The sequence below is a fragment of the Halichoerus grypus genome, chromosome 7, assembly GCF_964656455.1.
Source record: "Halichoerus grypus chromosome 7, mHalGry1.hap1.1, whole genome shotgun sequence".
NCBI classification, from domain to species: domain Eukaryota; kingdom Metazoa; phylum Chordata; class Mammalia; order Carnivora; family Phocidae; genus Halichoerus; species Halichoerus grypus.
The window spans coordinates 33,144,849-33,158,552 of NC_135718.1; the positions used below are offsets into that span (position 1 = coordinate 33,144,849).

A 13,704-nucleotide genomic window follows, 5' to 3' on the forward strand; every position below is an offset into this window, starting at 1 on the left:
TAAAATAATGTTTATGCTGTGAAGGGATTTATGGAAAGGGAAGTGGGGGACAAAAGAAATCAATTAAAACTCTTGGATTTCCCTGATGCATCTATTTTTCATTCAGCTGTTAGGGACTTTACTTGGGAACATCATAGCTAAGAGAAGGGGCTTGGTTGGTGGTCCCTTTGCAAGTATGTGACTTCAAAATGAGGTTAACATGGAGGGTAAGATTGTGATACAGTGCAGTTTTATGGTTTTGTGAGTGAGCAGACTAAGTGCTCAAAGGAAGGAGCTCATGGAATTTTTTATTGAATTGGAAGGGACAAGAACTGTCAGCAAATAAAGTCTGGGCTTTATAAGAAGGTCACATCTTGGTGATGTTGCTGTGTGAAGGGGCATTGTTTTCAGCTTTTAGTGCTTAGAAACTGATTTTATCTGTTAACTTAGGAGTGGTTGACTGATTCATATTAACCAAACTTATAAAAATTGCTTTATTATTTCACACAGAGAGCAATATATTAGGCATACTAAATGGGACTGAACATTTTTGTTGGGTACTTAGTCTTCATGGATAACCAAAAGAATAGAAATAATTATAATAAATTATATTGTTTGGTTCTTTACATTTTCAAGATTTTTCATTCAAAAATACTACTTTATAAGAATAGAATTTGAGCAAATCTAGATGAATAGTTTCTATTCTAGGGTTATATCTATCTTCATAACTAGGGCTGATCATCTATAGTCTGTATCACTTATAGTCAGCCCTTATTTTTTATATTATTGATTACCAAAAGCTTCAATAGCTCTACAAACAGGAAAAGTGTGGAACAGAGAGATTAAGTAAGTTAATCTTACTTAAGGTTAAGATAGTGAATGACAGAGCCCAAGTTTGGATCTCAGAACCTGGGTGGTCTGACACTAGAACCCATTCATTTGTTAGTTTCATTTTCTCCATTTTATAAGTATTAAATAAAGTTCAGATATTAATTAAGCTATTTAAGGAGACATAAAATGTCTTATTAAAGATCAGTGAGTCTTTTTTAAGACTTGAATTTTTAAAAAACATGTTCCAGTTATGAAAATATGAAGAAACAAGAAACATCCTTTGAGAAAAATGAACTCTTTAGTAATTTTTCTTCTTCACAAACCAGGACAGTTGAAGATGATTTATTGCTCAAAAAGCCATTTCAGAAAGAAAAACATGGAAAAGTGGCCCATAAACAAGTTGCAGCAGAATTGCTGGATAGGTATGTACCTCTGTAAATTACTTTTTTCGGTTTAAGATGTTTTTATAAACTCAGGGACTTGGGGATTTAATTCTATTAATTAGAATAAAGATATTTGAATTTGCTTAAAATTTGTCTTTACAGGGAAGAAGCAAGAAATAGAAGGTTTCACCTCATAGCCATGGATGCTGTATCCTTTTTATATTTCTAGATTTTTCTAACTAATAGAATAATTTAAATCTACTTTTTTATTTTAATAAAATCTTGTGAAGTCAGGTAGACCCATATGATATTTTTAAAGGTAACTGTTTATTGATGTGCAGTCTTGTCATTTATACTTTTGAGTACAATTCTCTTTTATTAACACATAAGAAAGACTCAGAGACAGAAATAACAAAACATATTACTAATGATCTATAAATAGGTTTACAAAGTCCATGAACTTGCAGATGTTTTTCCAACCTGTTTTTGCCAAGCTCTCAACATTTCTCATTTTAATACTGCTCTTATCTTTAGTCTCATTTTAACTCTTACTCTCTTACTACCTGGTTCTGGGCTGTTTAAGGTCTTTGTAAAACTTGTATCTAGAAGTAGAATGTGTCTGTGGGCTATCCTCAGGCCTGTTGTGGCTTCATCTCTCAGGCATGACTTGGGGTTGTCGTCAAGCTATATCGTACTTCCCTATTATGGCCACGTCTCATCTCAACTTTTTGGTAAGATTGTGGCTCGTTACACTAACTGTTACCACTGGCCATCCATATTACTGTTGGGAATATTAGAGAATGGAAGAGAAGCCAAGCAAGACCTGAAGTGTTTCTGGGTACTTATTACTACAGTCAGGATTAAGAGAAGGAGACAATGGCAAGTAGATACATCCCCTACCTATTGACATCTGTTTCACTTTGTTATCATTTCCTAATCCTTTTCTTTAAGTTATAGAAATTCTCTTACCACCAATGTATTCCTCTTATCTTCTAACCCAATAGCTGACCTTTCCCATGGATCTCATCTGCCTTGTTCCTTTGGCATTTCAACATCTATTGTGCCTCCTATGACACCACTTATTTGGGGGTGTTGGGGTATCTAGTTACAGCCTGGTGAGGGTGAAAGTGTAGGTCCCCTTTTCTGGCATGGGTGGAGGTGGGGCCACAGTTATTTCTAGAATTTTTGGCTGGGAGTAGAGTAGGTATTGTCTAAAGGTTACCTGTCTTGTTAGGCTGCCCTCTATCTTGGTTATTCAGTTAGAGAGAGCAGACTTTGTTGGGACTTTTCTTGTCTGTGCTTGTTGGCATTTTCAGCTTGCCAGCTTCTTCATTTTCAAGTCTGAGTTTATGAGTCAAAAAGAAAACCTGAGGAGCTTACCGCCGTGTCATACCGTGGGTCTTGAGCTCCCTAGCTGTTACGACTTCTCCACCTTTCAGAATCTTCTTATATTTGTTTTAGATATAAGTTCCAAGGTTTTTAGTTGTTCTTAGTGGGAAGAATAAGGAGAGGTACATCTTTGTCTACTCCATCTTCCTGGAAGCAAGGTCCCACTCAGCACCTACTTTTGTAAATAAAGCTTTATTGGCACATACCTGTGCTTACTCATTGAGGTGCTAACTGTGCCTACTTTTGTGCTAAAATGACAGAGCTGAGCTGTTGTGACTGGTACCATATTGCCTGCATATTGACCATTGACAGAAGAAGTTTGTTAACCTAAAAGATTGAAGTGACTTGCCATGGTCATATGACCAGTCTCTATAGAGATAGACCAAGAACTAGAAAGAACCCAAATCTCTGGATATCTAGCTTTTCTCTTTTTTCTTTTCTGAAAGGTTAGCTGCTTTGTTGCCAGTCTTGGAAGTATCATATTCTGATTCAGTATTCTGTTAGAAGATACTGTGATGAATTAAGTCATTATTTACCTTTGATATAATAGGGTGTAGTCAGATAGTATTATGGATGAGGTCAGTTCTGTTATTTGCATGTTCAGCTCTGGAGAGAATACTGTTGAGCTTTTTAAAACAAAAAGTAAAATGCTCATATATCTTGTTATATTGCATTAAAAATAAACATGACTAAATTCTTAAATATTAAAAGAAAGTATAAAAAAATCTGATTTCTTATATTTACGGGTTTGGTTTTTTTTTTGATAGCAAGCATTTCTTTTTATTTCAGGACATAATGTACTATTTAGAACCATGGAGGATACTAAATTTATAACTATTTAAATATCCATAGGGTATTTTATTTTTGTAAAGATAGGCTCTAAAAATCATAAACTGAATAGATTAATAATATAACACACATCAAAATTATATTTAAAAAGGAGGTGGTGGCTCTTAGTAGCTCTGTCCTGGTGTTAAAGATGGTATAAAGATACTTACTTAGAATACTACCAAGTACTCTAACATTTGTAAATGCAGGTGTTATCAAAGTCTATCTCTGATTCTAGCAAAGAGAAACCATCCAAATTTTATTCTTTATATTACGGACATGACTTAACTATATCACTTTGGCATGTGGTATTGCTATTTTTCCTACTGGAGCAAGTCCTAGTTTTCCTAAGACCTTTCCCCTGACTATTCTGGAAATCAAATAAATTTATCATGTATTTCAAACCTTCAAATTAGAATGTTATCCTCATAAATGTATTTGCCAGGTTGGTATATTCACATACATCCTTTCCAATTTTAGGCTAAGCAAAAGACATGCCCTTAGAGCTTTATTAATGTATTAAAGGACGACAACCCATCTTATTATCAAGAGAAACTGTGATCCCTGTAGCATCGGATAGAGAAAACATTGATTTTGATACATTATCTTCTTTTATTCAAATACCAGTCTGATCACACATGGTCCAAGAACACTCAAATAATAAGCCCTCTGTTTATACAGATGTTAAAGATTGGTCTTCAAACATTATAGCCAGTGATGCCACGCTTGCCTATGATCTTGCCGACATAAAACCACATCCACACCTCGGTGGCCACTAAACCATTCAGCAGAGCTTCCTTAACTGTGAGCTGTTTGAAGCTACCAATTTGAGCACTCTTGACTATTTTTTTCAAGCTCTGAATAGCTGTAGGGATCTCAGCAGGGGTTGGAGGACCCAGCTCAACCTTGGCATAATGCCAAAAGTGGCCAGTCGAGGCTTTGAGTACGTCACAGCAGTGTTCACCAGCGCCGGGGCCTTCTCCGTGAGATTACGGACAAACTGGGCCATGGTTCCATGCTGGAAGGTCATATTTACAGGTTTTTGAAAGCCTAACGTTAGGATTTAATATTATAAAAGTTGTATCTTCTATTTTAGAGGCTTTATCATTACTGGAATAACTAAATTATATGTTATAGTAATAAAAGGTAAATTATACTCCTTATCTTTAATTTTAGAAACTATAATTTATTTTTCATATTATGATTAAAATGAATATTGGTGTGAGGCTGTGTGTATTTCAGCAATAGAATAGGAAGCTCTCTTTTTCCCCAGGTAGAGCTATATTTTATCACAAGAGTAGTATATGCTTGAAAAATGTTCAAAACAACAGAAACAGTATTCAGTAGAAAGTGAAAGCCTCTCTGCTCTATAGTATTGACTCCTAACAATTAATATTTACCCTTTTAGATATATTTTTTTTAAAGATTTATTTATTTCAGAGAAAGAGCACGTGAGTGGGGGGGAGGGGCAGAGAGAGAGGGAGACAAGCAGACTCACTACTGGGCATGGAGCCCCACGTGGAGCTCGATCCCAGGACCCTGAGATGGTGACCTGAGCTGAAACCAAGAGTCAGATGGGTGTTCAACCAGTTGAGCCACCGAGGCGCCCCCTTTTAGATATTTTTTTAATTCGTAAGCATGTATAGTAGGTTTTGCATATTTAAAAAACTAAGTAGACTTACACTGTTTTTCTTTACTTACTCATATACCATAGACACAGAACAACTCCTGAGCAAATCAAATCCTTAATTTTTTGCATTTCAGTATCAAAGGCACACAAAGTTTGTAAATGACTATATTTTATACTATGGTGGCAAAAAAGAAGACTTTAGGCGATTGGGGTAAGTGTCATGAAATTTACATAGAATGGGAGGAAATTATGGATGTCTTTAAAGACCCACAGCTACTGTGTCTTCTGATTCTGTCATTCTCTCCTGCTTTCCATTCCAGTTTCCTTATAATATCCTCAAGTGGAGAGGCTATCTATAACTTCTTGCTAAGTACCTCATGAACCCCATTTCTCTGGCAACAGGCCTCAGGTAGCCTGCTGAGCCAGATCTGTGCTTGGTGATACAGGTTATGTGAGGAATATTCATGTGCCTGATTATGCAGTAAATTTTTTTTTTTTTTAATTTTTGGGCAAGGATCTTTGAAATAATTAACTTTTTAGACCTCAGTGTTTGGGATTGCTTTTTAAAAGGTAGGGCAAACAGGAAAAAAGCCAACTCCTTCCTAATATTTGAGGCTCTTCTATCAGAGCCTCTTAGTTATGTGTGGGTTTTTTTCTCTGACTTAATAATTTTCTGAGTTTGGTAGAGCCTTAAAAAACTTTATATGATCTCATCTACCCCAAATTTATCTCCCCTCTCAATTTAACCTGTATTCTCCCACAATCCCTTGTTCTACCCCCAAACTGTTAGCATCTTAAAATATCATCCCTTCCCCGCATTCTCTTCTGCCCTTACTTAGTCTTTCTAGGAAGCCGTAGTAAAATGAGGTATGGAAAACTCTTCATGCAGGTTTGTTTTTGTTTTGTTTTTTTTAAAGATTTTATTTTTTTATTTGACAGAGAGACACCGAGAGAGAGGGAACACAAGCAGGGGGAGTGGGAGAGGGAGAAGCAGGCTTCCCGTGGAGCAGGGAACCCGATGCGGGGCTCGATCCCAAGACCCCGGGATCATGACCTGAGCTGAAGGCAGACGCTTAACGACTGAGCCACCCAGGCGCCCCTTCATACAGTTTTTAAATGTGATCTCAGTGGGTTGGGGTTACTGACATTTTTTAGATTCTAAAACTTACTTTCATTATTTTTTCTTATCCATTTAGTGTTTATTCAGGTTTCTCATCCTGGCTTTGGTGATTTAGCACCATCTGTATAATTGAAGCCAGTGTGAAAGGTGGATGGATGCCTTATCCATTTAACTTGCTTCTGTAGCAGCACTCTTTATAAGTGTCTTTTGAAAATATGGAAATTGTTGTTTTTTTTTTTTTAAAGATTTATTTATTTATTTGAGAGATAGCGAGAGAGAGCAGGAGTGGAGAGGAGAGGGAGAAGCAGGCTGGATCCCAGGACCCTGGGATCATGACCCGAGCAGAAGGCAAACGCTTAACCAACCGAGCCACCCAGGTGCCCCAATATGGAAATTGTTTTTATAAGTATATGTACATATGTATATATTCACACATAAAACTATCTTTATCTTCATGTATTTTTTCTCAAATGTTAAAAAGATCTCACAGAACTAACCTCATAAATTTGACTAATTTTGTGTTCATATGTAATTGAAATAGTTTTATTTTCCAGGGAAAATGACAAGACAGACATGGATGTTATACGAGAAAATCATAGATTCCTATGGAATGAGGAGGATGAAATGGACATGAATTGGTAATTTTCGCCATCTGAGACATAATGCATAAACTGCTTTAGTCCTGTCACTCCTGCTCTCTCCATGTTTTCTTACCCTGTCAGCTGTCCAGGGCATTCAGCCCCGGCATGGAGGAGCTCTGAATGGAGGACATAAAAACATGCCTCAGAGTATTTGTGTCTGGTTTGGTTCTCTCGGTAATTTTTACCAATTTTAACGGACTTCTCGTTGCTTGACTTTGTCTTGAAAAGAAAATGTATTACATTTTTACTGTATTGTTTGTTGTCCTGTAATAGGCTTTTTAAAAAACTTTTAAAATATTTTGGGGAAAAGTAATACCTGAGAGTGGTTTTAAGAATGCAAACCATGCAAAAGGTGAAAAACGAGGAGTAAGACTCCTGTCCTCTGACTGTCAATCTTCCAGTTTCCCTCCCTGAGAAAGCCACTATTAGTAGTTAATATTCAGGTATTCTATGCACATGTAAGTAATAGACCTCTTTTAAAACATTAATATTTATATCATATATGTTATTTATTTGACATTGGTTCCAAGTAGCAAACTGTGGTTGAATTTCTAAATGTAAAAAATTTATGTTTTTTTATGGATCTAGGGAGAAGAAACTTGCAAAGAAATACTATGATAAATTATTCAAGGAATACTGCATAGCAGATCTCAGTAGATACAAAGAAAATAAGGTATGCCTTCCAAATATAGAAGGTTCTTATTTAAGTACAGTATTACTTTTTGTTATACTGTGACACCCCACATTATTCTTTTAGAGGTACTAAATGAGCTAGGTTGTCCTGCATCTATGAAATATCATTTGGCCCATTTAACCTCTGCAGCTATGAAATTTACAAAGGGCCCCTTAGTCAGGGGTGCTTTGTGAACTGAGGCTTGAATAGTCTAAAATTAAACACGAGTGGCTACTGGATCCTGTTTCCTCCTGACTCTGGCCTAGAGCCCTTACTGACTGTAATGAATGATTTGACACTGCAGAATGATGTCTTGTTTCATAGATGGTGTTTGAAAATGATAGGCTTTTTTTTCAAATAAATTACCATCTGTAAAGAGGCAGATGCACATCTTCTTTTATACCATTGTCTATTCTAGTAGAATTAACTCTTATCAGTGCTATTTAGTAATGGCAGATTTCTGTTCCTGCTTTACATCTTACTTTAGTTGATACTAAAGTGATTTTTATTTCTATCTCAAATTTCACATTTGCAGCTAGAGAAGGTGACCTTGAACAGATAATCTCAGTTTGAAATTGGGGAGGGAATGTTGCATAAATCTGTATGTTTTGGATAGTGTACATTTGTATTAAGACAGTCTATTTAAAAAGTTGTCTTAGATTTATTTATTATAAGAATTTCTTTTTCATTTAATTAGTTAAATCTCAGAACCATGATTGGTTTAATATTTTTTTCCGTAGTGCCTTTAATATGTGGGTTGCTTTACAATATTCTTATAGATAAGAGTGTCTAGTTTTACAACCCTATTTACAAACCCATGCACATCATGTATCCCAAAGACTTCCTCGGTTTCTTAGGAGCTAGGTCTCCTCTCTGTACTAGTTATTGATCACATCAAATCCAAAAGGCACCACAGGAGTTACTTGAAGTTACTACACTGCAAGTTGAGTATGAAATACAAATCTTTCTAGGAGCACATAATCAAGCAGCTTTTTCAATGCTGGCTCATTTGTTGATTGCTTTTCAGTATTAAGGACTGGGCAGGGTGCTGTGAATTAAAACATGACTGCCCTTCAGAAAAAAACAAAACTATAATCTAGTCGAGGGGAGAAAGTGTACATAAAACAATTAAATATTTGTATTCTCCATTCAAAAAACATAATATATTACTGGAAAACATACTTTAAAGAGGATAATCTTGAAACAAATTATATTTTCTTATTAGAACATGATGAGTAATTAGATACGAGGGTAAATCCAAGTAAGAAATCAGAAATAGGAAATGTGGAATGAGGCAGATGCTTTTTTTTTTTTTTTAACTGTTTTTTAGGGGTAGTTTTAAGTTCACAGCAAAATTGAGAGGAGGGTACAGAGATTTCCCATATACCCTTTACCCCATACGTATGAAGGGTATCGTTTCTAAGGGAAAAGATGACTTTTTTGGCATACTGTGTTTGAGTTAAGAATGGTGCCTTTGATTTCCTTGCTAGGATGCGTTTTCTCATAGTTTTATTTATACAAAGACAGTGTTTTATTCACTTTTTATTAATCAGCTCCTTGCTCACTGCCTATTACTTGGGGCATTTTTAGTGAATGCCAGCCTTTGTCCCACACACCTATCCCCTTCCTTATTACTTCTTCCCTTTCATCATTGAGAATTTGGTTGAATTGTTGCATCAGTTAGGATTAGAATCAGCTGCAAGAACTGAAGCACTCCTAAATAATACTGACTTAAATGAGCTAGAAGTTTCCTTTTCTTCTACATAGAAGTCCGAGTAGATGGTGATGGAACTTTGTGTTTTCAGGAAGTTAGGATCTGTTTGTCTTATTGCTTGAATGTGTGATCTCTGTGCTAGAAGGTAAAGTAAGAGAAGGAGGCTTAGCACCAAATCCTGAGTAACTCCAGTATTTAATCTGGCCTATCAGCAGGAAAATGTGTGTCAGGAAAGAATATAAAAACTCACTGAGGCAAAACCTCTATACAACCTTTAACTAGTAGGACATACTGTATTTGTTTGTTATATTTCTTATCCCCTATAAGATTATAACCTTCTTAACAATAGACACTATTTTCACAATCATCTTATATGTGATGTGCCAAGAGTGCCAAGCCCAGTAAGTAGTTGCTTAATACTTATTTGTTGAATAGGTTAATGAATGGAAGAAGAAGTTGGGAAACTATTGCTGTACACATTTGTCTGTGCTTCAGTGGATATCCCAACATATATGTTGGATGGCAAGCAATACTTACATGCAAGTGTAGGCTTAAAAATAGAACTAAATAGAGTTATTTTGGATGTTTTATTTTTTTTCCTAGACTGGAGGGGGTTTTATTTTTATTGGATTTTAATCATAATATTTTCAAATATTTGAGCCCCCAGTTGCATTTAAACTACAAAATTGCCTAACTCAAATAATAGACGATAAAATAAAAATAGACCGTTAATTAGGCATTGAACATTTCATCTGAATTATCTCTCTTAATACAACAACCTTTAAGATTGGGGTTTTTATACATAAAAAGGAAGTAGACTGAGAAGTTAAGAGACTTTCCAAGGCCGCAGAGCTAGTTAATGAATGGTAGAGCTTACATTGGTTCTGCATGATTCTAGAGCTGAGCTTTTAACTATTATAATAAACTGAATAGAAAATGAAATAATTTACTAAACCTACAGAAAATTAGCATATGAATATGAAAGATCTTAAAAAGGCAGTGGAGAAAAATTATTTTTAGCCAAAAAACAAAGTTACGTTTAGGAATCTGGAGGGAAGTTTAACAACTTTCCACTTTAGGGCTCCAGAGGGTCTCCTTTCTCTTTCATGTTCATCACTTTGCCAGTGGGGAAAGAGCCATACATGAATGAATGATTGTGGTTGTGTTCCAAGAAAACTTTATAAAATAGGCAGCAGGCCATAGTTTGCTAACCCCTGGGATACTATGCACCGGGTACTATTCTAAGTACTCTTCTATTCTCAGGTACTATTCTGTGTATTATCCCATTTGAACCTCTTAGTCCAAAGAAGTAGGTATTGTATTATCTTTACATTACATATGAGGAAACTGAGGCACAAGAACATTAAATACCTTGTCCAGTATTATAAAGCTGTTAAGTGGTGGAGCTAAGATGTAAACCCAGACAATCCAGCTCTTTTGCACTATAGTATATTGCCTCTTTACTGGACCGTAACCTCTTTTTTTTTCTGTCAGTGTCATAAAACAAGATACATATTTTTTATTAATTTAGGTATTATGCCCTAGTACTTGTATCTTTTATTAGGTAGTTTAAAAGTAAAGAAGAGGGGCACCTGGGTGGCTCAGTCGGTTAAGCATCTGCCTTCAGCTCACGTCATGATCCCAGGGTCCTGGGATCGAGCCCTGCATTGGGCTCCCTGCTCAGCAGGGAGCCTGCTTCTCCCTCTCCTCCTGGCTTGTGCTCTCTGTCACTCTCTGTCTCAATCTCTCGAATAAATAAATAAAAATCTTCAATAAAAAAATAAATAAAAGTAAAGAAGATTATTCCTTAACAGAAAAGTTGGTAATTGTTCAAATGTATTTTTAAATGCCTGGAATCCTATAAGGAGAAAAAAAGCCATCACAATGAGAATTAGGTTTGCTTCTTTTTTTTTTTTTTAACTTTTTATTCTAATCACCCGGTGGTCATTACAAGTACACTCCTAATCTGCATCACCTATTTAACCATACCCCACCTCACCTCCCTGCTGGTAACCATCAGTTCTCTAAAGAGTCTGTTTTTTAGTTTGTCTTTCTCTTTTTTTCCCTTTGCTCATTTGTTTTGTTTCTTAAATTCCACATGTGAGTGAAATCATACAGTATTTGTCTTTCTTTGACTGACTTACTTCACTTAGCATTATACTCTAGCCCCATCCATGTTGTTGCAAATGGCAAGACTTCATTTTTTATGGCTAAATAATACTCCATTGTATATATGTGTGTGTGTGTGTGTGTATTACATCTTTATCCATTCATCAGTTGATGGATACTTGTGTTGCTCTCATATCTTGACTATTGTAAATAATGCTGCTGTAAACCTAGGGGTGCATGTATCCCTTTGAATTAGTGTTTTTGTTTCTTTGGGTAAATACCCAAATAGTGCCATTGCTAGATTGTAGAGTAGTTCTATTTTTAACTTTTTGAGGAACCTCCATACTGTTTTCCAGAGTAGCCATACCAGTTTGCATTCCCACCAATGGTGCATGAGGGTTCCCCTTTCTCCAGATGCTCACTAAAACCTGTGTTGTTTTTAGCCATTCTGACAGGTGTGATATGATATCTCCCTGTAGTTTTGATTTGCATTTCCTTCATGATAAATGATGATGAGCATCTTTTCTTGTGTCTGTTGCCCATCTGTACGTCTTCTTTAGAGAAATGTTTGTTCGTGTCTTCTGCCCATGTTTTAATTGGATTATTTGTTTTTTGGGTGTTGAGTTGTGTAAGTTCTTTATATATTTCGGATACTAACCCTTTATCAGACATGTCTTTTGCACATATCTTCTCTCATTCTATAGATTGCCTCTTAGTTTTGTTGATTGTTTCCTTCACTGTGCAAAAGCTTTTTATTTTGATGTAGTCCCAATAGTTTATTTTTGCTTTTGTTTCCCTTGCCTCAAAGGACCTATCTAGAAAAAAGTTGCTATGACCAATGTCGGAGAAATTATTGCCTGCTCTTTTCTAGGATTTGTATGGTTTCAGGTCTTTAATCCATTTTGAATGTATTTCTGTGTATGATATAGGAAAGTGGCCCGGTTTCATTCTTTGGCTTGTTGCAGGCCAGTTTTCCCAACACCATTTGTTGAAAAGACGGTCTTTTTCCCATTAGGTATTCTTATCTGCTTTTTCAAAGATTAATTGACCATATAATTGTGGGTTCATTTCTGGTTTTCTATTCTGTTCCGTTGATCTATGTGTCCGTTTTTGTGCCAGTACTGTACTGTTTTGATTACTACAGCTTTGTAATGTACTTGGAAGTCTGGAATTGTGATGCCTCCAGCTTTTCTTTTTCAAGATTGCTTTGGCTAGGGGCGCCTGGGTGGCTCAGTTGGTAAAGCGGCTGCCTTCGGCTCAGGTCATGATCCCAGGGTCCTGGGATCGAGCCCCACATCAGGGTTCTTGCTCCACAGGAAGCCTGCTTCTCCCTCTCCCACTCCTCCTGCTTGTGTTCCCTCTCTTGCTGTGTCTCTCTCTGTCAAATAAATAAATAAAATCTTTAAAAAAAAGAAAAAAAGAAAAAAAGATTGCTTTGGCTATTCAGGGTCTTTTGCGGTTCCACACAAATTTTAGGATTGTTCGTTCTAGTTCTGTGATAAATGCTGTTGGTATTTTGATAGAGATTGCATTAAATGTGTAGATTTCTTTGGGTAGTATAGACATTTTAACAATATTTGTTCTTCCAGTCCATGAGCATGGAATGTCTTTCCATTTCCTTGTGTTTCTTCACTTTATTTCATCAGTGTTTTAGTTTTCAGAGTACAGGTCTTTCACCTCTTTGGTTAGGTTTATTCTTAGGTATCATATTATTTTTGGTGCAATTGTAAATGGGATTGTTTTCCTAATATCTCTTTCTCTTGCTTCATTATTGCTGTATAGAAATGCAGCAGATTCTGTACTTTGATTTTATATCCTGGGACTTGATTGAATTTGTTGATCAGTTAGTCATTTTTTGGTAAAGTCTTTCAGATTTTCTATATATAGTATCATGTCATTGCAAATAGTGAAAATTTTACTTCTTCCTTACTGATTTGGATGCCTTTTATTTCTTTTTGTCATCTGCTGTGGCTATTTTGTGAGTTGCGTGACTGGTGTTTGACAGAAATAGTCATTTTTACTGCTTTTGTGTTTCCTACCTTCATACTCTCATTTTTGGTTTTTCATTTCCTCTCAAGGAGTCCCCCTTTATTTATTTATTTATTTATTAAAAGATTTTATTTATTTGACAGAGAGAGAGAGACAGAGAGGGAACACAAGCAGGGGGAGTGGGAGAGGGAGAAGCAGGCTTCCCACTGAGCAGGGAGCCCAATGCAGGGCTCGATCCCAGGACCCTGGGATCATGACCTGAGCCGAAGGCAGACGCTTAATGACTGAGCCACCCAGGCGCCTCAAGTCCCCTTTATTTTATTTTATTTTTTTTAAACTCTTTTTTTTTTCCAGATTTTATTTATTTATTTATCAGAGAGAGAGAGAGAGTGCACAAGCAGGGGAATGGCAGGCAGAG

At 36.1% G+C, this 13,704-nt stretch overlaps 1 protein-coding gene and 1 pseudogene across 9 annotated transcripts in view; one reads left to right on the top strand and one right to left on the bottom strand.

The window, feature by feature from the left end:
• The window catches only part of LOC118523070 (protein FRA10AC1), a 73,551-nt gene that overhangs the window by 33,217 nt on the left and 26,630 nt on the right, over positions 1 to 13,704 (top strand). For all 9 annotated transcript variants that reach the window (XR_013449671.1, XM_078077349.1, XM_078077347.1 and 6 more), the window contains 5 exons: positions 1,137 to 1,232; positions 1,356 to 1,401; positions 5,175 to 5,251; positions 6,715 to 6,798; positions 7,390 to 7,474. Coding sequence is in view for 8 of the 9 variants with exons in the window: in XM_078077349.1 (XP_077933475.1) it covers positions 1,137 to 1,232; positions 1,356 to 1,401; positions 5,175 to 5,251; positions 6,715 to 6,798; positions 7,390 to 7,474 (388 nt within the window). In the remaining variant the exon portion in view is untranslated. The remainder of the gene's footprint in view (positions 1 to 1,136; positions 1,233 to 1,355; positions 1,402 to 5,174; positions 5,252 to 6,714; positions 6,799 to 7,389; positions 7,475 to 13,704) is intronic.
• Positions 4,095 to 4,429, bottom strand: LOC118523071 (ATP synthase F(0) complex subunit g, mitochondrial pseudogene; annotated as a pseudogene).